The 25,620-nt window shown below is 43.5% G+C and overlaps 1 protein-coding gene across 2 annotated transcripts; it reads right to left on the reverse strand.

The window, feature by feature from the left end:
• Positions 1–510: 510 nt before the first annotated feature.
• Positions 511–24,231, reverse strand: LOC118419144 (cyclic nucleotide-gated cation channel alpha-3-like). 2 transcript variants are annotated; one of them, XM_035825456.1, is made up of 12 exons: positions 23,962–24,231; positions 11,249–11,907; positions 10,808–10,882; positions 9,460–9,610; positions 8,294–8,406; positions 5,595–5,827; positions 4,911–5,304; positions 4,265–4,484; positions 3,541–3,759; positions 3,026–3,169; positions 1,795–1,971; positions 511–1,396 (listed from the first exon to the last, which is right to left on the reverse strand). In XM_035825456.1, exons 2-12 carry the CDS (start codon positions 11,620–11,622, stop codon positions 1,133–1,135), a joined length of 2,364 nt encoding a protein of 787 aa, XP_035681349.1. In that variant the 5' UTR covers positions 11,623–11,907; positions 23,962–24,231; the 3' UTR covers positions 511–1,132. The 2 variants fall into 2 exon arrangements, with proteins under 2 accessions (XP_035681349.1, XP_035681348.1); XM_035825455.1 differs by having other exon boundaries at positions 10,808–10,885.
• Between the last annotated feature and the right edge of the window lie 1,389 nt (positions 24,232–25,620).

Here is a 25,620-nt window from a genome sequence, read left to right on the forward strand (position 1 = left end):
TTTCAAAATGTACAAATATCCAATCTTTTATAAATATCTTTTTCTGAAGACCAACAAAGTCAAATCTTTTATTATCTACATAGCCCTGGAATCTGTCAAAAGGAGGAGCTGCTCTAGGATGTGGTAATTTGTATATAAATACATGCACAATAAATAAGTATACTGTAGAGATGCAAGTGGATTTTGTTAGTCCCTTTCAAATTTCACAGCTGATCCTCTTCTGCCAGCTTTGGTACATGGTGTGATGACACTCGAAGTCATAAAGATTACACTGCTTTTTCCCTACATTTGATCACTCTACAGTGTGTATAATGACACTTAAACCTCTTTGTAAAGTCCTGCTCCATTGTCCATTGGGACTTGCTGATGACTTCTATCATAATCTCCAAGCAGATCCTACGGTGTCAGAAGATAGTATCAAAGCTGGCCAAGGGGTATAGCCGGCCAAAGGGAGCCAGACGGCTTCACTCCTCTTTCGGCTTTTGTTACTATCTTATGTTACCATAGGATCTGCTTGGAGATTAGTTCTATTATGATGTTTACTGACGTTGCTTGAGATGCACACATGGTGGACCTGGCGAGAGAATGGTCCAACGTCACTTCTGTAGTCACCGCAGACATGCACAAGATGTTCATAAGGCCGCCCTGATGTAGTCGCTGGAGAGGTTATGTGATAAGCTCATCACTGTTGCTGTTGTAATCGGGCAGAATCTCAAGGTGGGCAATCTTCTTTCCTTGGACTCATCATACGTACTGTAGCCATTGCAGCTTTTCTTAAGACGTCAGTCCATGATCATGCCGCTACAGCAGATGTTGTTAAGATGTCAGTGTCCCTGCACGTCATCCCATCTTCAGTGACTGCAGTAACGATGGAAACCTCAGGTCGTCATCACATCACTACTGCAGACGTTCTCAACATGTTTCTGAGGACGTCATCTCATTGTCACTGCAGTAACCATGGTAACCTTACGTCATCATCATGTCGCTACTGCAAACGTTCTCAACACGCTTCTCACGACGTCATCTCATTGTTAAGTGTCCCTGCACGTAAGCTCATCGTCGCTGCAGTAACCATGGTAACCTTACGTCACCATCACGTCACTGCAGACGTTCTCAGCACGTTTCTGAAGACTTAGCACGTCAGCTCGTCGTCACTGCTGTAGTCATGCCCATCCTGGCCAGCACTTGGTTTCCCGCCTTTATTGACCAGACCCTGCTCCAATTTGGTCAGTCTCTTCTTCAGTTTCTGTTGTGTAGAGGCGTATTCTGCGAGAAGACGGGCAAATCTTGTCTGCAGCGTGTCCAGACTCTGCTCCATTTTCTCTATCTTGTCTTCAGCATCCCTGGGCGTGGCGAGCTTCCCGGCATTCGGGACTGTCTCATCCAGGAGACCGTCCTACAAACAACCAGATCAACCGTGTCATAAGGTTATGTCATGACAGTAGTAACTGTTGCCATTTATACCCATTTTACGATAATGAAAATGGCATTTGGGTATCAGAATATAAGGAAACGGCGAAGGATTGTGATGTCATTTCTAACGTAAGGTCACATGTCAGAGACGGAGGCTGTTACAGGCCTCCTACCGCCTTTGTGCTTACGTCACATTTCCCCAAAGTGCCTGAGCAGCCAGGCCTTCATTTAGTTTAAGGAAGACCAGAGGGCTGGGTGAAATATTATACAAAAACACACATAAGTAACGTTAACAACAGAACTGAAGCCTAAAATCCAAGAACAAAAGACTATGACCATAAAATGTCCACCGCCCCTTTTAAGCAAGACAATTTAAGTCACCTTCATGAGGATTTTCCTGCCACGGTCCTCCAGGATGTTCTTGGCGTCAGGATACTCCTTTAAGGCATCCAGCAGGTCGTCCTTAGACAGGCAGAAGAGGTCGGAGTAGCCGATGGAGCGCACGTTTGCTGTCCGTCTGTTTCCGGTTTTACTGCCAGTAATGTTCAGAATGCTGACCTGAGATTTTTGGTGAAAATGTAAAATCAAGAATCGAGAAAAGAAAACAATTTATTCAGATCTGTTTAAATACAATCATCCTATTGGAGGCAGGGGGAAATCTGTAAAATATACATATATTACTACATAGAAATTTAAAGATCTGTCCAGGGATCCGCCACACAGGGTTGCAACTATATGTTTATCTGAATATAATTGTACTGAAAACTACCACCGTGGTCATATCCATTCATTCGTTTGGGCCCTTGCGTAGTGCCTAGTGGCTTGCTGCTTGTGTAACAGGGAATATTTTTTTACAGGAAGAGTTTCCACCTATACCCCTCCCTTTAACGTCCTCAAAAACGGAACCCTAATTTCACGTCCCTGCAGTAGGTACAATGTTTCACGTAGTTATTCACATTCCTCGAACCAAGTACAACAGATTTTAAGAGACTCAATGCTACAGACAGATTTGATTATATATTCAGATGTAATAACTTCCACAATGCTAAAATAGGTAAATATATGAAAGACTGCTTTGTCATAAGAAAAAATGCCGAAACTCATAATTAGCCCCAGTCGATTGTAGTACAATATCATTATTGTTCTAGAAATAAGGATGTCAAATTTCATTCTATATTCATAATCTGCATATGTGCTATGTTTAGTACTTGTTTTAGTAATTAGGATGATAAGTTTGTTTCTTCTTTTTTTTTTGCCGTGTACGATCGTTGCGCAATGAAGTTCTTCTTCTATCTAAAAGACGGGTGCAGCCCTACCAATGATTGAACCGGAGTCTCTCGAACAAGAAGCTCAACTATTAACTACCAGTTATAGATATGTACATGTCTGTCCATAATTCGTCCTGATCAACTGTATCAATTAGTTTTGTGAAAAATGTGCTGTTATCCGGAAATTTTATTTGTAGTCATTCCCTGGTGCCAGACTGTCGGGCAATCGTGCCAATTGTACTGCCAGCACCTTATTGATGTCATCATTAAGTGAATATAAGATATGAATAACTACACACGTGTCATCTCGTGCTATCAATAGCATTAGTATAAGCCCCACGCACCTCTCCGAAGTAGCTCCCATCGCTGAGGGTGACGAACGTGGTGATTCCGTCATCTGCCACCACAGCCAGCTTACCCTGTTTCACGATGTACATCTCCTTCCCGATATCCCCCTTCCTGCAGATGTAGTCTCCTGGTGAGAAGACCTGGAGCAGAACAATAGCTTCAGTTTCAGCGCTTTGACTCCATCCAGTCCATTGGCCCGATTGTCCAGGGTAAGTGAAAGTGCTGATTGGGCAAGCGCATGTTGTCCTGTACTTGTATGTATGTGGTCACGACATCAGCCTCGCTGCCTATGTGCCCACATTGTATTGTCTGTTGCAATCTGAACAAAGTCAAAGTTCTGTACTTGTCTGATCAGGCCAGTATTTTTTGTGTAGATATTGGTGAACCCTTTATATAAATCATGCTCCTTGTAGTCAAGACATTGTTACATGGTTTGAAATAATCTGCTTATTACTGAAAAATGAATTATTTCGTTGCTGTAATGTGACATTTCGTGCGAGTTCTGGTTTACCTGTGGCTTTAGTTTCAGCACGATCTCCACCAGCAGCCCCGGTTCGCAGTCCGAGAAGATGGAGACTCTCTTCAGCGTGTCCAGGTGCACGTGGATGGCGATCTCCGCCTTCAGCTTGTCCGGCAGGGATCTCAGCACCTCCTCCTCATCAAGGGACTTCTGGTTGGTCCACAGGTAGTCGAACCACTTGATGACCCTGTTCTGCAGGTCTTTCGAGACCTGTTGGACAAAAATGGCAGAAATACTCAAAACAATCGATAATCAAATCCATATTTTTTAACGAAATATCCTCTTTGTCCTTAGTGATAAGGACCTTCGCTGTCCTAAGTGCTGAAATGCCATCTCTGTACCCTTTCATCAGTTCTGAAGGGCCTTTCCTGTCTTTAGTTCTGAAGAACCTTTCCTACACCCCCTATCCTTAGTACTGAAGGGCCTTCCATGCATACTGTCCTTAGTTCTGAAAGACCTTCCCTGACCGTAGTGCCAGAGGACCTTCCCTGTCCCATAACGCTGAAGGATCTTCCCAGCCCTTAGTTCTGAAGGGCATTCCCGGTACCCTGCCCTTAGGACTGAAAGACCGTCCCTGTCCTGAAGGACCTTCTCTGTCTCCTGCCTGTAACGCTGAAGGATCTTCCCTGTCCTTAGTGCTGAAAGACATTCCCTTTCATTAGTACCGTTAATGCTAAGGGGTCTTGCAGCTTGTTCTGAAAGACAAAAACCGTACCTGACGGAACTCCATGTATTGCTTGATGCCGTCCACCTTGGCCTGGAACTCCGCCCTGACGGCGTTCATGTTGGTGATCATCGTGCCCACGTTACCGACGATGGTGGCGAAGATCAGCACTCCAACCAGGAAGTCAAACACCACGAACACGAACTCGATATCCTGCTCAGGCGTCGGCGTCTCACCGATGGTTGTTAACGTCAGGGTGGACCAGTACAGGCTGTGGGGTGAAACAGTGAGTTACGGTATGGTCACATTCGTCGAAAACCGTCATGCGATTTTCTTATCGTAGTATTTTTAGGCATGCTGTGAACAGACCCAACAACTATCAAGGATCAGACAGAATTTCCCTTAACAAGACAGCTAAATTTTCCGACATATGAACGATTGTCCTAATAATGTCCCCTAACAATGAATGGGTCTGATGTATGTACATTGTCAAGCTAACATGCAAACTATCATCAACTGAGTAAAAATGACTTCTAAGTCTCCTCGATTTTTGGTGCGGGGGAAACTGAAATATAACAAACAATATCTTATAAACAAAGTATTGTCTAAACTCATTAGAAATGTAAAGGCATCCGATAGAATATCTTTTTTTTTACCTATAGACGACTCAAATATGTTCTATAACCATTTCACCAACCTGTAGATGTATTTCCTGCTGAGAGTGTTGTTGATAGGGTACGACGTGTTGGGATACACCCAACCGTCCACACCGAAGCCCAGCGAGTTCGAGATGGCGAAGTAGAAGCAGGCGTTCCAGTGGATGATGATGAAGATGTAGAGGACGAGGTTGATGATGCGGAACAGGTTGGGAAAGTTCGTTCGTGTTTCCGTCCGCTCGAAGCACTCCAGTGCCCTGCGGACTCGCAGGAGGCGAGGAAAGCGCAGCTCCGGCTGGTTGACCGTTCCGAGGGCGATGTACAGGATGTCCAGGGGCAGGATGGACAGGCAGTCCAACTTGAAGTTGAACGTGGAGATGTAGTGCTTGCACAGCTTCTTCACGTCTTTAACCAACAGACCCTGTTCGAGGTATCCTGGAGGAAGAAGACAGGAGGACGATATGAAATATGTAGGCCAAGCTGATAACGTGATCAACAAGAGGTCATACTAGACGGCGCCAGGTATCGACTTCCGGGCACCTTCAACCCCTCTCTGATGTCATGCATCCCAAAGATCAGTGCGCGTCGGGGAAAGTGAGTCATTAGTTCCTAATGAATGACACGGTCGGAAATTCGGCCTTTGGTAATATTTGTGTTCATTTGAAGTGTACAATACGGATTTATTGTAACTTATTAAAAATTTGCAGTGGCTCGGAGTCTCTTACCTGTTCTAAACCTGACCACCATGTCCAGGATGTAGATGACGTCACAGATGTAGTCCAGCGTCATCCAGAGGCTCCAGTAGTCAGCCTGCAGCTGGTAGAAGACGGCCCTGGTGATGAGGATGGTCCAGTTGTACAGTATGGCCGCTGTGATCACCAGCAGCCAGCGGTAGTAGAAGTTATCGGCGGGATCGATGACGTAGTCGATCCACCTCTGTCCTTTCCCTTTACGGACCCTTTACGAAAATACAAAGCATTTCATCCAGACATGTCTTCATTTTGGAATTTAAATCTTACACCATCTACAAGTGTGTCTGTGAGGTTAAGTTGGCATGTATGTTAATGTGAGGTTTGCTTTTTGCATTTTGCATTTTGCTTTACCACAACCTACAAGATACTTAAAAATTCTACGACGAAAAAAATCGTAAGGTGACCTACGTCTAATACGACCGCGATGTTAGCGCAAGTTGGTCACGTCTCTATGTATTCCTTGAGAAAAACACTTTATTTTTGTATGCTAGCCTTCCCTTTTATTAAGCTCTTAATGATGCTATTTTTCCCACTGAGATGGCTGACCTGGAAAGAGGATCACAGGCGGCATAGTTGGCATGACAATGTCTATGACGCTAATCGGATCAGAGGCGCCCTTCCTCCTAGGAAAGGTCGTCCGGCTCGAGCTAGAAGCAAGTCGCCGTCGCTATCAGAAAAACATCGTCTGAAAACTCGCGGAAGCGAGAGGAATGGGAAGCGATAAAGCTAGCGTATCCCATTTATGTCTCAGATCAGGAGTTCGGTGGCGAGATAAGGGTATCATTGTTGTTGTCGTTGCTGTTGCGAAGTCGATGCCAAAACGTTCCTAGTAGGTTAAAACAGGGATAACACTCGCTCTTCATCTATGTAAAAGTAAAGACACTTTCGATTTAATTAGAAACCATATCTCCGATTTGCGTCAGGTAAACGGGGTGGACAGCAGTAGGAAAGTCATTCTTTCTGAAGCAGTAAGAACTTCAAACATAATTGTCCAGAAGAAAACATGAACTAAGCCTGGCAAAACGTGACAAACACCTAGTAAGTATTCCTATCACGCACCTGACCTTTTCTCAAAGGCATCTCATATACCTGCATAACTCGTTTTTAATTGGACCCTCTAAGCACCTGGTGTACCAGCGGCTTACCTCAAACAAGTATCATTACCCGCTTGCCGCATCCCTCGGGAGATGTCTGTTATGTTTCTAGTCTATTTACGTCAAGGAAAATAGACGCCTTCGACGTAACTGGAAACCTTCTCTTTGATTTGATCCAGTCTAACATGGTGGTGGACAGGATGAGCAACTTCAACCACAATTGTCGAGTAGAAAGCATGATCGCGTTACCGAGTACACAACACACAAATACCGGTCGGGATTTTTCCGCTTTCAAAAGCACATCAACAGCTGGTCTAATCTCCAAGCAGATCCCACGGTAGCATAAAATAGTATCAAAATCTGGCAGGGGAGTGAAGCCGACCTAAGAGTGTGTTTCGCTACTCCTAGGCGGGCTTCACTCCTCTGCCAGTGTGTGAGTGTGAGTGTGCTATCGAAGGATCTGCTTGGAGATTAGTGACCAGCTGCAGTCGGGACGCGGTGGGACACCCACCGATAAACTAACCAAATTTTCAACAACCAAAACTTAGGCCCCCTACAAGAATGCGTGAAACTCAGTTATTGTGGTGTCCCTCGACTTTGACTGTCTACATCCCATACTCGTACGGTACGTATACGGACCTTTGTATACGTATACGGATCCCATAGCCCCGCAAAGCATAAAACATCCAAATATTTGACGACGTCAAATCGTGAATTACCATACTATCGTCGGTTAAACTGCTAATTGTGATTGATCCTGACTGTCAATCACAATTTTAATTGTTAAAACAGCTGTTAAAACAGCTTCCTGACTGTCAGTCCACTGTGGCCAGGGCACACGGTGATACGGTCACAGCTCCGAAGCCGGGCCCGGTCGGGCAGCTTTCGGGAACGAAAAATATAACATGAAAGAAAACAGACCACACAAAATGTACAATATCCATTATCATAATTTGTGCCTATTCTTTGATTTAAAAAAAAACACTTTTGTTTTATAAACGTCCCGGCCGGAACCCGGTTTGCAAATATGACCTTAGAATAACAGCGTTTTGGGCTCAGGCCTAAGAAATCCTGGCTTCGAAACCTGCTAGCTATGTCACCGAACTTGTGCCGTGGGAAAGGCACTTTCTACGACTTTCCTCACTTCACAAAATCCTAGCTTTGGTTAGGGGCGTCCCTCGGATAGAACGCTAAATGGTGGTCCGCTGTTCGGGAATAGCCACACCTCCAGCACCTTAAAGATCCCACCACACTTATCGAAAAGAGCACTGTGTCCTTCCCGGTGCGAGTAGCTCATACTTACAATTGAGGTACATTGTGTACGTGCCATAATAATCATCGTCATGATCGCAGGCACTAACGGAAGAAAAAGAGACACCTGTCTTTGTTGGTTTGCCTCCTTGTTCAACAGTTGCCACCCTGAGGCTGGAGGTCCCGTGTTCGGAAAGAGCCACACCTCGAGCACGTTAAAGATTTCACCACACTTACCGATAAGAATAGGGGTCCTTTCAAGTAGATGGTCGTGCCATAATGATCATTGTCATGATCGTGGGCACTTACAGAAGAAGTGACACGTACCTGTTTGCCACCTTGTTGCCGCCCTGCGGCTCGGCCCCCGCCCGGGACACGTTGTCTCCCTCCCGGCTGTTACATCCCTCGTCCTCCTGGATCACCTGACCCATGTGGAATCTCTGAAGAAAAACAAACCTACACTTAAGACGTACAAAACGTAACAATTGAAATTTCATAATTTCATATGGAACCTCTGGAGAAACATTCGGGCGACACTTGAGACATGTGCCGTGTTTTGTTTTAGACGAAAATGTAAATGCAGAAATGTTCGCGGTGGATTAATGTTCGCGGTTTTCGCGGTGACCACTTCACCGCGAATTTAAAACCACCGCGAATATTATTCTATCATGATATTAGATTGCAGTCTATGGTGTTACCGCGAACTTAAATCCACCGCGAAAAGTCCTTTTTCCCGCTACCGCGAAATTGAATCCCCGCGAACTTTAATACATTTACAGTATCTTATTTACAACTTGCAACATGTATATTCTAACAACGCTAGCCTTATGATAGCTCTCTCTCACCTGCAAGAAGGAGTCCATCATGACCGTTTTGAATTTAAGCCGGACTTGGAATGAATCAGGCACACGGTAACAAATAGACGCCGTGTCTAGGGAGAGCCACACCCCAGGCACGTTAAAGAACCCCCACACGTGCGATGGTGCGGTGTGAGATAGTGCAAATCTTTCCGTCTAGAATTGGTGACTCTTCACAAATCACCCGGACTCCAGGAAGAATAGTGACATATCAGTCACTAATGGAGATCTGTATAACCAAACCAAAAACCGGGTGGCATCCCCCGATATCCGCCAGTCTGCCGGGACGATTTTGTGGCTTCGGATCCCTCCCGGGGCTACATTCCTGACGTAGTGTGCAATTAGGACCTAAGCCTATGATGTCTACCTCACTTACAGATAGGCGTCCATTAGGATTAGGGTTTCTGGTTAGGATGTCCCCCTTAAGTTAACGTTACATTTCCAAACCGGGGCCCGGCCGGGCTGTTTGTGGAAAGGAAGAATAGAAATATATAGTATTACGTAAAAATACACAGAAATAATACCAACGACTATTCTCTTTACGTCTGGTGTGGTTTGGTGTCTTTTATATCATACTTTTTGTTCCCGAAAGCTGCCCGGCCGGGTCCCGGTTTACAAATGTGATGTAGGCATTACCTGCAGGAACGAGTCTGGCCGCGGGCCGTCCTCCTCCTCCCGCCTCCGCGTGGCCCACGTCCTGATGAGCTGCAGGGTCCGCACGATCCTGGACAGCGCCCCCTGCCGGGACCCCATCCTCGAGCCTCGCCTGGAAGGGGCGCCTTCAGACCTGCAAAACGTCGGTTTAGATTTTGAAGAGAAAGAAAGTTTGTTCGCAATTTCTTGCCCGAGCGCTATTTGCAACATGGAACATACAGAATATATAGTATTTCATACAGAAAGTAAAAGACTATGTAACAATGGTGACAAGTAGAAACAAGTGGCAAAACTAACCTTTTAGGTAAAGTCTTTCCACAACACAGGTACAGTAGATTCCGCTTATTTGTTGACGTAATCCTATCCAAAAACCCGAAGTTTGAGACGGTGGGTTATCCAATTCTGTGATGTCTTAAACAATATAATGAATGGCAAATGGTTTTGGATTTCGTAATTCTATAGAATCACTCGTAATACAAATAATTGGAATCCACTGTATCAGTACTGGGCATAATACAATGTAACGATGCTAATTATGAAGGCGGTCTCCTCTAGCCTGGGTACCATCCTATTTCTACCTGGGCTCCTTACACTTGCTACTTTTTATGGTAGAGAGTGTAAGGAGCTAGCCCCTGTACAAATAGGATGGTACCCAGGCTAGGTCTCCTCTTACATTTGTGGATTTTCGACACAACATGTAACCAAATGGCAGACCTATTTATGCTCAGCGTCCGAGCATAAATATGGACAAACTGCAATGGTTGATGTTTCAAGCTCCTGTCAATATCAAATCTTCGAGTAGGCCCTATTTCTATGCCAAGTGAATAAGGAATTACAAAACCGTTTAGGGGATTGGGTGGGATTGAAACTGGGCCGTTAATTTCGGGAAAATAGTCCAGGGAGATTAAACGAAAACGTTTCAATTTCCCACTAGAATACGATATCCCAGCTATACGTGGTGAAACCATAAAAAGTACAATGTGGAAAGTAACTTTCCAGGGAAATGTAACAGGGCAAAGTCGTAACACTGAACGAAAAGTGGAATTTACCAATAGAAGTAAATTCCGGGTAAGTATGATTACTATTTTGTAACTTAGCAAAGTAGACAGCTAGTCAGTACGTTACGGTAAGGTGACATTCGTCGCAGGTCGTAGTACTATTTTCATGGCGAAGGACGTTCAAGCAGGCTGTGTCAGAACCAACAAGGATCTAAGATAGCCTTAACAACTCAGTTTAGTACAACGCCTGCCAGACAAAATCAGAAATGACCTGATCGTACGACAGTCGTGCAACGAATGTGACCAGCTGCAGGCCTTAGCTAGTGTCGTACCTTCCGTCCTCTCCGGCCACCCTGATGATCTCTGAGCTGGTGTCGTCTACGGTGGAGATAGCTCGGGACGCCGACCTTCTTACGGGAACAAAACAGGGGAAAAGTCAGGGAACGGTAGGAAGTAAAGACCTGTGGTTGAACGTGTCTAAAATGTCATATCGATCCATATTTTCAAACCGGAGTTGAAAACATGTTGCAAAAGTTACTATTTACCTAGTGCTCTGTGACTTATCAATGTGTTCTATGGGATAGCTATAGAGATGTGTGACTTATTACCGGTGTGTCCTTTGGAACAGGGATAGTGACTTACTGTTGTGTGCTCTGGGACAGAGATATGTGACTTACATGTGTGTGCTTTGGGACACGGATATGTGACTAACCAATGTATTCTCTGGGTCTGGGACTTACTGATATGTCTATGGGACAAAGGCAGTGACTTACCGATGTGTACTCCGCGACGCAGACCGCTCTCCGTCGTCCAACACCTCCAGCTCGTCCTCCATGACGGCCGCCTGAGGCTTCAGGGTCCTCCTAGGGGTCCCCGCCGCCGGGGAGAGCTGTGCCGCCGCCCCGCCGTGCTGCTGCGCCCGGCCCGACTCCGGATCAGCTTCCGTCGTGAGCGTCCGACTCGGGCCAGCGCCGGGGGAGATGGTCACGGCGGTGGCGGTCAGAGCGTTGGCCGACAGTTCCATGAGCGGCTTGCCCCAGCTCGTTCTCTTACTCGTTGAGCATCCAGGCATGTTGCCGTCTGATGTCTTGTGTCCGCTGTCGTTTGCGGCGCCGACTTTCCGCTTTAGCGACCACCATTTCGACATAGTTTCTTTGTTTTGATGTCTTTTCTATTCTGTTACAACCATAGATTCTGATTTTGCAATCCGCAAAATGACGCCAAGAAAAATCATGATGAAAACTTAAATAAAGGTTTCACTCTGTTTGGAATTAGTTTATGCCCATATCAAAGTCTGCTGACTATCATAATTTTGCATCCTAAGTGTCCCGAATCATCATTGAACCACAGCACGCCATTCTCCACTGTTGTCTTGGGATGTGGCCCTCTCGCCGTGTCTTCAGTAGTCCAAGGTGGAAATCATCTTGTGAATCTGTGTTGGCAAATCAAGAGTCAGGTTTACCATGATATTACAGGTTTCGTGTTTAGAATGTAGTGCCTGTGCAGGGAGTTTTTCACCATGATAAATGGAGGTGTAGTTTTTGGTATGTGTGTGTGACTTTCCGTACATTTGTGATCAGCAGGATTTCTGGATTGTATAATATGATATGATATGACATGACATAACATAACATAACATAACATAACATAACATAACATAACATAACATAATATAATATAATATAATATAATATAAATTGGCATTGAGAAGACAAATATCAAGGTCAATTTGAGCCACCTGGTGTGTGACCTTGGCACTGCAGTAGAGGTTCAAGACAAGAGCTTGTGAATAATGTATGTACAGTTGTCGTATTTAGAATATATTGTTGGCATAGAGTTTATACTAAGTTTATACTATAGTTGGTCTTGTATTAACTCTGATTGAAATATTGGCTTATTTTGCACTTTCCCTCATCCCGTAATTAAGAAAAATGACGTTATGCCACATAAAACTACGCGTATATAACGAACGGGAAGATGATGTCGTTACAAAAACAGGGCTGAGTCACGTATGTTTATATTCATTACCCCGGTCCTGTCCTGATTCTTTCACACGCAAGTACGAACCCGAGTCACGCTCTAAATGGCTCCACTGAACTCTGTTGACCCCCAAAAAACATCTCTATTAATCTGCGAGTGCTTCTGGGATTAGAAGGTCATATCCTGGCCGTCATGACAGCGTTTGATGGGCTGTGATGTTCAGAACATCACCGAAATTTATCACGCTAGCAGCCCTTCAACTGTTCAAGCTTCGTGCCTAACTTCTCTAACGTTATAACTTATATAGAGTCAGGAGAATAAGTAAGTTCGTGGTTCCAACTGCGCATGTGCAGCTAAATGCTTTGTGCACAATATGTCAAAGGTGTAATAGCTGGTCAATACCGGATTTTAACCTACGAGATTATTCTATGAGATTATATCATACTTGTAACTGTACTGTTAAAAACATTTTTAATGTGTAATGTCTGTAATATGTAATGCAAGAACAATGCAACATGGTACAATACTTTGTTTTGTAAACAGGGCACAATTCAGCCCTTGGCTGCCGCGCCTTTCAACAAATAAACCATTTTAATTGATTGATTGGTTGGTTGATTGATTGATGGATGGATTGAGTGTACGCCCCTACTTTGTAAACATTTGCGTGTTTTTTATGTCCCAAGGGCCCTCACCTTTGACATATCGACAACAATCCAGTTCGCTGCGCACGTGCAGTTGGAACCATGAACCTCCTTTTTATAAACATCCTAATCCTGTTCATTTTTTAAGCATATGGCATGTCCCAAATACTAGTATTACCCGTCTGAGAACTGTCTGCTACCATGGTTTCGATCTGCAATGTGGCGGGTTCCCATGGTAACAGAGAATATCCTGAGCTTGTATTGGCTACTCTCATTTTTAAATCAGTCTCCTGGCTTAGAGGTGACCTCTATTAGAAGGCTCTGGAGTGTCTAAACTAGTCTCTACCAGACTCCGAGGTCGCTGGAAAACCGTAGAAATGGAACAAATAGAGGAGTAAGCCGGCCACAGGAGAGCCGGCTAGGGAACAGCGCGCGATCGGAAGCCGGCCAGAGGAGTGTAGCCGGCTTACTCCTCTATTTGTTCCATCGGTAGAGACTAAGTCTAAACAGCCCCTGACTGTAATAGATTGTGTAACATGCTTCGTTAAATCGAAATTTAATGTGTTTACACAGTCTGTCGGTGGCTGGGGTTTATGAAATAGGGGGCGGTAGCTGGCGGACCGGCCGCTAGGAGCGCGATTTTAGCCAGGCTAACCGAAAGTGTCCTTCCCGGACCAGCAGAAATTATCTACTTTGATACGTGAGTAACTCCAGCGCCTCAAATTGAATTTGTCTAGGCGGCAGATAGTATGTTTACTTGGCATTGTCTCTCTACAGTACACAGTAACGGTACGATTTGTTTTACAAACATCAATTGTAGCGGAACCAATCATCGTACCATCTGTTCAAATTAAGCGTCATTTTTGCGTCGCTGGATGCAAACCTGTTTCGTTACTTTGTACAGTAGAAGCCGCGTAATTGCACATCCCATTTGCCAGTGCATTTCGTGCAATTATCCGAATGGTGCAACAAAGTGAAGTTATTAAGATGGACCACACCAACATGAGATTTGGGGACTTCGTGCAATTAACAGAAGTACATTTTTCACAATACAATTCGACATGCAGACATGAACATTAAGAAGTTACCACACGATAATTGGTAACGCACCGTTACTTGGAAATGGAGGTGATTCTGTTGCAGCCCCTGCTAAAGATTAACATTAATGCGAGTGACTTTTCCATTTTCCATCAAGTACCAGATATGGAATACCGGGAAGCCGCCAATCCCTGCATGCGTACGTGCGGATTACTGATAACCTCGGAAACATGATATCCCAAGACCCTCCAACATTAACGTGAAGTAGGTTGTTCACGGTATTCCGAAACGCGTAATTCGCATTTCGTGCCATGTTTTGGGAACACAGGCCAAATCCGAAATGCTTTATTAGCGTGCCGCGGAATTTTGTGGAAGAGAAGGAGATGCAGCCTTCTACACAACTACAAAATATCGAAAATCGATGTTGATACAAAATGTAATACCTAATGCAATTTGAAAACGACTTAAGCTATCTAGCTGAATCAATACTGACTCTGCAAAAGGGTACTTCAGTACCATAAAGTTCAGTTTATACGGTCCTGACTCGGTCCCGCTGAGTTGACCACAAATGCATGTGTGTACATCTAGTTATTATAGCCCTAAATTGGTCATGAAAGCCAAGTGTCTTGTGTTGAACTCCCATAGTCTTCTTCTACTATCAAATACTAGTGCTAAGAAGCCGGGAAAGCAGTGCGTGAAGTTTTTGGTATGATCCCAAAGCTAAGAGCTTTGAGCATCCGATCTCACGAATACGTCGAAAAAGTCGAACACCATACACACTAGAGGTTCTTCCGGACATATTGCTGTTTACATTTGGAAGGGAGTCTTCCATTTCAAAGTAACAAGATGTGTGGAATTTCAAAGTAACATATTTTTGAGTGTGTGGTCTTTACGATCACCCCCCCCCCCCTCAGCACTGATACTGCGGCATTTAACCCTTATTTTGGAAAAGTGCTTTCCAAATATCAAATACGAACATGTTGAAAGCCGCACACTTTAACCTGTTGCTAATACTCAGTTTCATTTGCCATTGTGTTAGATGTACTCTCGATATTGAATATCAGTTCAATCATATCATCTACGGTTATGGGTTTTACAAATATTTGCAATTTATTTGCAAATATTTACAAATCCCCAGAACGTCACACGTCATCCGTGCCCCGGATGTGTGACCTTCCCGCCTGCCCATTTAACCTTGACGTCGTCTCTTAGTTCCGGAGGATCCATCTCCATCAGTCAACCGCGATATCATCAGATGGTGTTTGTTTTGGGGCATCCCTGAATCCAGATTGGCGCATCATATAATTGCATCAGACAGCTTGTAATTTGTGGGATCGCAGTTAATCAGGTGCATAATGATGCTAATAACATACGGTAATTGTACCGGGAGGATATGAGTATAAGGCCTGAATGAGGGTGAGAAAATACGATGAAATATTGCTTATTTCAGGAGCTCAATGTAGGATTTGGGTGGCAAAGCTGTAAAGAAATATTACTGTCATTTATATGGATTACAAATCAATGTTACCCTTGATAGGAAGATATTGACTGCAATGTTGGGAGAAAGTCAAAAGAGTTATGTAAACGATTAGCTTGTTCGGATTGCTCTATCATAGACCAAAAATTCAGCTGATAATTTTCAGCCATATGCACCTTTCTCAGCAAGGACACGTTCTGCCACTTTCACGGAAGCTAATCATGCTTTCTTCTTCCATTATCCCCCTCTCAGGAGGAAGTTCCACGCTAAAAGCTTCTTTGAAATTTCCTTGAACTACATCGTTATGGAACAAGTTTCCTCGTGATTGCCTCCTGGCCTCCGTAGCAGGCTCTCTGGGGCCTTTTCCGTTTGTGTTTTGTTCATAATACACTTTTGCCCCGTAGGCCAATGGGCAAGTGACCTATACAAAAAGAAATGGCCAGCAAAAGTGTATTATGAGCAAAAAAAGACGGAAAAGGCCCCAGAGAGCCTGCTATTGAGGCTAATTGCTTCCCTGATGTGCACAACTTTAGACTTTTCAAGTCGGGGGTGATCATACACCTGACATCACAATTCAGTACATACAGTGACCCAAAACCTTTGAGTGGCGTTTAGAGGCTTGTTTTGTCTCTAAATACCTCGTGTTTTTGCCATTGCTTTAGGTAGACCCCTTGTAAATTGTGGGATTACAATCTTATTGGCCAGACAATAATACTAATAAGATATCGTAATTGCAAATATGAAATGTCAGAGGTGAGGGTAGAGGTAATAATCCTTTCTTCTTCCGTAGTCCACCTCTCAGGAGGAAGTTCCACGCTAAAAGCTTCTTTCTTTAAACTATATCGTTATGGAACAAGCTTCTTCGTGATTGCTTCACTGATGAGAACAACCTCAAACTTTTCAAGTCAGGGGTGAACAAACATCTGACATCACAATTCAGTACATACAGTGACCCTAAACTTTTGAGTGGCTTTTAGAGCCTTGTTTTGTCTCTAAATACCTCGTGTTTTTGCCATTGCTTTAGGCTCTTTAGGCTTTACCCTTCCTACGGCTCTGGCTGTTTTTGACGCGTTTTGGCCGCGAGACATAAAGAAAACAGTAGAAAATAGAAAGCTCGATACAAACGCCAAAACACGCCATAAAACAGCTGATGCCGAACCTCTGTTTTCTTTCATTTCGTCTTCTACACACAGGAACAGTGTACTGTATGTTCTGATAAACCACAAACGGACTCGTTTGAGTGTACAACGTGCTGGTTTGCGTGCATGGCGTAATTGGGGAATAGGCCACCGTTAAACGGGAAAGATAGATCATTATCATCATCATGCTCATCATGATGAGCATCTTAACTAGGCTGCCCCTAAGTGACTGGTTATTTCCTGCCCTAAATGAGGCCGGAAGGCTCTCGTGGCTGATTGGAGCGGCGGGATTCTCAACAGGCACTAGTAGGAAGAGGTACTTTTTTGCCCCCCAAAATACAGCCCTACAAATATGGAGATAGCCTAGTCTCCTTAGTTTCAACGTTGGCTGAGGTTGTCTTATGCCGGGAAAAGGAGTTTGCCGAGGGAGGGAGTTTGCCTAGAAAAGTAGTTCAACGCGTTGAAACTAGCGAACCTGCCCTAAAGCCCCCACCCCCACCCCCACCCCGAAAATAAAATAAAAGCTAGCCCCACGGGAAGTCTGCGACTGGAGGCTACTTCAGCCTACCTCAACTCGAAACTGTTAAAATTTGACCCGGGTTATCTTTAAATGATAACCCCCTGTACATGTCCCCTGAAGTTTATTCCATGACAATGTACAACAATAAAGCTTTTTTTTAAAAGCCTGGATGGCAAACAAAATCACATAAAAAGAGGGCGGTTAAACATCGAAGTCTTCAACTGGTCTATTTGCTATCAAAAGACATTACATGGGATTTGTTGAACAAGGTAAAAACACTTCGTATTAAGTGCACCTTAGACCACTCGGCCATCCTGGCTCGGTTGGGTTAATGCCGATAGAAGGGCTCTAAGAAGGGCTACGTTATACGATCCATCCAAACCAAACGAACCATCCAAACCAACGATCCATTAAACGAACCGCTTCTATCGATTCAATGCCGGTGCACCTCGATGCACGGAGATCATCAGCAACAAGTCAACATTACCACGTGCCCACCGAGGAGTCTGATCTCCAGGCTAGAAAGGACTCAAGTGGAGGAAAGAACACATTGGCGGCAGCCGGGCTGTGGTGAGAGGCATATAGCTAGCGGTTATGCAAAGAGATCATCCACAACAAGTCAACATTCGCATTTGCCCACCGAGGAGTCTGTCATCCAGGCTAGAAGGGACTCAGGTGGAGGAAAGGACACATTAGCGCCAGCAGAGCTGCAGCGGGAGGGCTATAACAAGTCAGCCTTACCACGTGCCTACCGAGGAGTCTGTTATCCAGGCTAGAAGGGGCTCAGGTGGAAGAAAGGACACATTAGCGCCAGCAGAGCTGCAGCGGGAGGCTTAGCGGTAATGCCGGGAGATTAGTCACCGGAGAAAACACACACGTCACCGGGGGGAAATCTCCTCAGAAGGGCTGTTTTCAGTAATCCGTGGAGGTTATATATTTACACTACGTACGCCATCGCATTTCTAAGCCATGATTAAAATATGTTCACACTGATCCGTAGGAAGTACGCACTCACACAACACCTACGCTAATGAGACGGTTTACAACAGATGTTGCTCAAGTCATCCGTCGGAAACATATTGGATTCCATCTCTTTCTACTGCGACATATGACATTTTACGTAATAAGTTATTCACATATTCCTTTGCGTAAAGAACAGCAGATTTCAAGAAACATGATGCCACATGAAAATTTGAAGATAATATTTATATGTGACAACTCTCACAATTCAAAAATAGGGAAATGCCAATAAAAGATTGCTTTTATAACAAACAAAAATATGATTGAAGTCCAAAATGAGCTTCATCTGATTGTAGCATGGTTTTACAGATTGACCCTTACTCTTTAGTAACCGAGATTGCAAAAGTTATCTTTTTATTTTGTACTTTGTAGTTGGACGCTGCACTTTTTGCTGCGTCACTGGAATTGTACTCAGTGAGGTGCACTATGTTAACGAATCCAGTAGCTATAGTTATGGAATACCATTCATTAGTATAAAGATAAAGCGTTATGCAGATAGAAACAGAATCATAACCGGAACGGCAATTTACCGCTATGGCGAACATATAGAGTGCATGTGACGGAAGACAAATGGAACAATTTGAAAAACAGCGGGAATGTCGTTTCACATAAGGACCGAGAAAATAACACGTCTCTCTTCATAATATGTTTGTCAACGGTTAGAACAGTATAGAGAGGTATTTGACTCAAACCTTATGATACCGAATATCTGAATGTCTCAAATCCTACTTTTAGGATGTGTGACCACACTCTTTATCATACGCACATCTGAATCAGTGACATTCATTTGAAGTATCAGTGATATTTTTATAATCGTCCATTTGACGTTCAACAGTTACCGCCTCGGTGTAACTGTGTGGATAACTAGTAAAGTATGTGGGGAAGGACAGCCTCAAGCCAGTAGAAAGAGACGCCATCAGTCTATTTGGCTAATCACCACTATTTCCCAGTGACTTGTACACGTGGAGTCTGGTACAGACGAATGTATGAACAAGCCACAATCGCCTGAAAGACCCAAGCCACAAGAAAGTACGGTGACAAAGAATCAGACCAGACAACAAGATCAAAAGAAACATGAATCCAATCTCTGCGGTTTCCTTCTTTGTGGATTTCTCTTAGATCATGTAGATGATAACCCGCTTATGTAAGGGCCAGGGACCTGATATTTCTCTTTGACCAACTTGAGATCGTGTTCGTTACATAATGATTTTAGTAATCAGTCCGGATCCAGATGGCTATGTGTGGGCGGTTAATTGTTCTAGTCATGTGTATTATCAACCAACTAAATTTTTCATTTACAAATGTACCAACGTGTACAAAATACATTCTTAAGTTTCCACTATTCCTGATGTTTAAGAAAGAATTTTTATTCTTTTATTATAAATATCAAGGTATCCACAATAACAAAATACCTCGATGTTTTATAATGTAGCATAACGCAGTAGGTAGTTACTAGTAATATCACTGTATTTATGATTCCCTTATCCATGTCACATGTACTTTAACTCTCGGGCATGTATTTGCAATTTTCACTTTTTGACCATTGGGCATTGCTGCATTGCTGAGGGTTTTTTTTCGCAAACACAGCGTCAGATTCCCGAGGCTGCTGACCTCTTTTCGCAAGGTCAGTGCCCTGTTTATGTTTTAGGTGGCCATGGCAACACGTTACCACCCGGCTCGCGACCATGATTTATGTCGCCATGGCAACCGTTACATCCCCACTGACGTCATTTGACACTAACTCTGGTAACAAGGCCACGATAAGTACTTGGTTGATAAGGTCACAATAGCATTTATTTTGGATTCACTCACAACGGAGGGTGCCCAGTGTTGAATTTGACGTCATCGCAGTTTGATTCAATTTCGGGCGGCGACAGGAATCAAGAGCTGGAACTGTTGATTTTTGATGGTTCGATGTTCAATACTGTCAGAAGGAGTATATCTGGTGCAAATATATATACTCATAAAATAACAATATAACCATTGGCTGTTATCAGAAAACATTGTATTTTGGTATCATTTAAACCGGGTATACTCAGTATTTGCGTCGTTTGAGACGTTTATAAAATGGTGCATTTTCGTCCTATTTGATAACCCTGTGTGAATCTGCCGGCAATATACCCAACGCAATTATATTATTACAGTCAATCACTTTCACAAATTATGACTATTCTTCGAGTAGGTGCAAAGTGCTAACTACTTATGCTGTCGGTATCTGTATCTGGATCACATGACAGTCAAATTGCTCTCGAAGCGGATCATACGGATCCTTTTGAAAATCAGTGTTTTTTATGTTTGTGCTGCAACATCTAGTACTCGTAGAAAGGGAATCTTTAAAAAGTGCAATACATGTGGTAGTAATAAAATTGTAAAACACAGGCGTAAAACACAGAGGATGAACCCGATCTGCTTGAGGATACCACCACAGCACCTACCAGTAACCAACACATTGAATTAAATGAATGAAGACATTGATAACATATTTCTGCCAGACTGACCTAGGCACCTGTCAAAACAAAATACGCCAATAGCTGGTAAATATAAAATGGAATAGGTGATATCAAATCAATTTGAATTCTCTTTGCTTTTCAGTTACAGTAGACATAAAAGACATGTGTTTTTCGATGGGGGGGGGAGGTTGTTTATCTGCATTAGAAATATGATTTTACAGTACCTTTAGAAGTGGAAATATCGATGGTATAAATTGTATTTCTCTCTTTGCTATAGTAACTACAAGCAAAGAATCGTGGGTAAGGTCGTCTTCAGAACCCCCGACCTTATTGATGAAAAGTGGGGCGGCTACCATAAAACCACGTGTACAGCATGTTACTGTGCTTGTTTTGTTGATGGCTGGTAAAATGCAAATCAAGCTAACACAATACTACAATAAAAATATTCCAGAGAATCGCTTAAATCACGATGAAATTCCTCTCTGTGTTTTTTTTTTCACAGATGATGTTTCCCAGCCAGTAACTGCTTAGATAATCCGGATTCATAATCTTCTTATTATATATTCTGATAAATGAGGAAAGATTTGCAAATATCTGGTCTTTATCATGGCGCATGGCAACCATTACCATGACATTTTTACCATTGCTAAATCCCGCTTTTCGTGCATTGTTAGCATTTTGTATGAGCAAATACGCTGACGATAAAGGTCAAATAGGAACCGTTGCCAGATGCAAGCTGAAACTGAGATCAACTTGACTTCGTTGTAGGCTGTTTATAAGCTTAAAAACCCTTCCCCCTGTTGCCTATCGCCATACCCTAAGCACATTTGGTACAATCAGTTACATGCTGAACATTTTTGTGTGCAGATCTAGAGTTGAAAGACACAGGCCAGGTTTCACACGGTATGGCGCAGATGTCCTATGGGCTTATACATAGTGGGTTGTACTGCTAGCTACTGATAATACTTTGACTTATGCATAATAATTAAAAATCTTAATCTGTTTTGTTTTTAATTCTATACATCAGAGGTAACATTTCTACACTTAAGTGACATACAGAGCTTTGCATACATGCATGACGAACTCTGTACGAGCATTTTTTGAGGTGATCATGCTTACAGCAGTAGCTAGTTATCACCTAGATAAGTAAATGTGTAAACAAAGGATATTAAAATCTGTCCAATAGCATAAAACTCCTGACTTAATACCGCCAAATATATGTGAGTTAGGGATAAAGGCTATGGCTCAGGGACCAACAAGCAGTTACTTAAGCAACGGGATATGATTTTGGAAACGGTCATGGAGTTGTTGTTTTTTTTTCAAATGGTTGCGCTGGTTACATAAAGAAACAAATAAAAATTGCTTAATCTCATTTCTTCGTTGATCCAAATATCGAAATATCCAAATCCACCTTCCCCCTACGCTTTGCCAGCCCTTCTGTGGGTTTCCCAGCGCTCATTTATATGGTAAGTGCTTCATGAAAAGACAGATAATCCGATTAACTTAGATTTAGCCTAGTTTTCTATTGAATCTAAATACTAGTCATACCTCACTATTTTTGTCAAAATTAGCTTTTTTGCATGGTGTTGGTATCGAACACCAGATTTTTAGAAAATTGTTATTGTAGAAAGTTTTGTTTTCCTTTTTTTACATGTATTGTTCTGATCCGTTGTAATGTTTTTGTATTCTTCTTGTTTGTTATTTTTATAGATTGTTGTTGTGTATATACATGTAGCTATATGTACATGTCAATGTATATGCATATGTATATGTATATGTATATGTATATGTATACAAAAATGCACAAAAAAAAGATTTCAGAGGGAAATATCACACACTAATTTTGCAAACAACAAAAATCAATTTTGGTAGTGAACGCAATAATCCACAGCGATAGACAAGGGCCTGTTGGCATGCGATGGTTGGAAGTATTTCAAAATGTGGCTGTCAAGAGCAAGCTTGGCGTGTTTTTTTTGGTCATCTACCTGTATATGAAGAGCCATCATATGTCAGAAGCAAACCAATGAAAGACGACGTTAGGAGTTGTCCGACGTTCTAAATGATAAACAGTCAGTGGAGCGGAAGGGGGGGGGTCGAAAAATATTGGCTGTTTTAATAGTATGGCTCCTTTTTGTGTAAATTTTGAATAACTTAGGGTCGGACGAAGAACTAGTGCACGTTACCATTATCAAAACAACGGGAAATGACATGACAGTTACCGATGGCATAGTATATATACAGTACAGCAGTTGGGTGACAAGGCGGAAAATATGGCCAAGTACACTCTTCAGCGCAGTTCCGTTCTGCGCGAGTGGTGTGTTTTGGTCTCCAACCTGTTGTATTTGAATAACCATTGCGCGTTTGAAGTAAAACAGCGGGTGGCGACATTGAGCTAGAAATCGACAGTTACCCGTGGCATAGGATATACACAATGCAGCAGGTCGTTACCAAAGCGGAAATACTGAAAGTTTACCTCTTCAGTGCGGTTCATTTCTGGGTGACTGATGTGTTTTGGTCTTCATCATGTAGACATGTTGTTTTTGAAGAGCTATTCCGCGTCAGAAGCAAAACAACGAGAGACGACATTGCACGATATATATAGTATATACATATACAGTACAACAGGTTGTTGAAAAGACGGAAAACACCGAAAGTACTAGTGCAGCTTTCAGCTCTTAAGCTTGGTATGTTTTGGTCCAACACACCGCGTCAGCAGCACATGTCTGTCGTTACCATATGGCCGGCCGGGTTGGAGCTGTGCCCCGGCGGCTAAATGTAAGCTTTGTTTTTCCCGTGTCTCCTGTTCTACCAGCCAAATTTCCTGCGCTTTAAAGATCTTCCTGATGAATAAAACTGAGAAGCCGCCGTCGAACCAAAACAAAACAACGGTCCTAACCTCCTAAACTGCCGGTGTTTATATCTAACGTGCATAAACCTCCCATCTCTGACCTTCCCTGCTAGCTGTGGGAGTAAGAATGGCGACCTGAACGCACGCATAACGAGACCGGAGACAGATATTAAAGCGGGCAATCAGTAGCCATTTCATTACAGAATCCAAACGGATCACACGGACGAGTGGGCGCCTTTGTCTAGCGCTTGTAGATCTTGTTTACGATTGCAGAAAGTAAAACCCTGCACTGATAGAGAAGTTGTGTGGTGCGTGCTGTGTAAGCGTGACAGATAGAATCAGTACTGACGAACACTAGGAAGGACGGGCTCACCTTGGTGCGTCCATCAAGTGGAAATCAATTTTCTTCCGGCGCGGCGGAGCCAGCAACAACCTGTTCCATCAAAAATGGCAGTCCGATGGGCGTCCGGGGGCCGCTGGTTACCCTCGCCTGCTTGTAAACACGACCTGATGCCCGTGTAGCTCCTCGGCAGGCGCGCACAGCCGCGTACAGACCGGTTTTTCGGAACGCGAGCGGTACTCAGACCGGGAGCCGGGATCGGGCCCTTCTCTCCACACTACTGTGACGCACCGCCGATTTTCCGCAAATTTTCCACCGCGCGAGCAATTACGCGGCGCGTTGCCATGGCGACGGGATGCCAATTTTGGCTCGGCGCTAGGCTGACTCGGCATGGGAGACCGTAATAATAATCTCAAAGCAGATCTTTAAGGCAGCATACCAGGACCGGACCCAACACACAGTTTCCAGTTCTTGGAGAAACAACCAGGAGCTTGAGAAAGCCTACGATTTTGCTTTTCTAAATCGGCTTGTATCGGGATACTGTACGGACTAGAGATGAAGAAAACACACCGTAGATCGGGATTGTTTATAGACTAGAGTACTATTATAGGATACGCCAGCGTAGAATCATATCAGGATTCTGTACGGGCTTGAATGAACTAAGAAAACACACCATAGAGTCATATCGGGATTGTGTATGGGCTGACGTGTACACCGTAGCTTCATACCGTCCGTCTGGAGTGCTAGAAACACACAACCCTTACCCATCGAATTAATTAGATTACTGCAATAGTAATCTCAAAATGGAAAACAAACATTGAGTAGATTTCGACAATGGCTTGTTATCCACTGTGTACACTACAGGGCACGGTACATATCCGACGGCGGAGTAAAACTTTCAGCTTCCACTGAATTTTACCTCCCCAACCGAAGTCAGATGCCCACTTTAACGTCGCTCACAAGGGTACAAGATCGATACGCAGTAGGATTTGAACCCAGGACCACTGTGTTCTCAACCGTGATACCATGTAGTTACGCCATACCATACCCCACACTTATTCATCTCGCAAATCCTTCATTCGATTTCTATTTTGTGTTCCAGGGTGTCTGGTAGATACTAAAGGACAGAGCGTCATTGCGTATACATGTATATGGTTAATATCATGAGAAAAGACGCGATATGCGAGAATACTACTTGATTGCCACGAAAACAACCATATTTATGATACCGTAGATAAACGGAGCACATTTGTTTGTCACAGGCTTTGGATTATTAATATTCAGTAACAACATTGGGGAGAGAGCGAGTTGGAGGGAGACTGTTTGAAGGTTGGCTATACGGGCACGACACATACATGTATGTAAAGGCGCGCCGGTAAATAACTGGCTTTCGGTGGCATGAACTCTGGCCTACTCTTTTCTTAATGGGGATTATTACAAGGTACACATATGCAGTCTCCTGGCAGAGCCTGATGCTCTGCGTAATGCGTTTAATCTCTAAATGGCTTCGGTTTCTTTTATATGTACTGTTGCATGGTAACGAACAGAAAAAAAGACGCAACATTTGAAAGACCTAAAGGAGACTGAAATACGGACAACACAGACAACGAAAAAGTTCTGCTTAATGATTTGCGACACACCAACCTATATAAAGCGTTTTCATTCATGTCCCATACCAATGAAACAGACAGG

The sequence above is a fragment of the Branchiostoma floridae genome, chromosome 7 (genome assembly GCF_000003815.2).
Source record: "Branchiostoma floridae strain S238N-H82 chromosome 7, Bfl_VNyyK, whole genome shotgun sequence".
Taxonomy (NCBI): Eukaryota; Metazoa; Chordata; class Leptocardii; order Amphioxiformes; family Branchiostomatidae; genus Branchiostoma; species Branchiostoma floridae.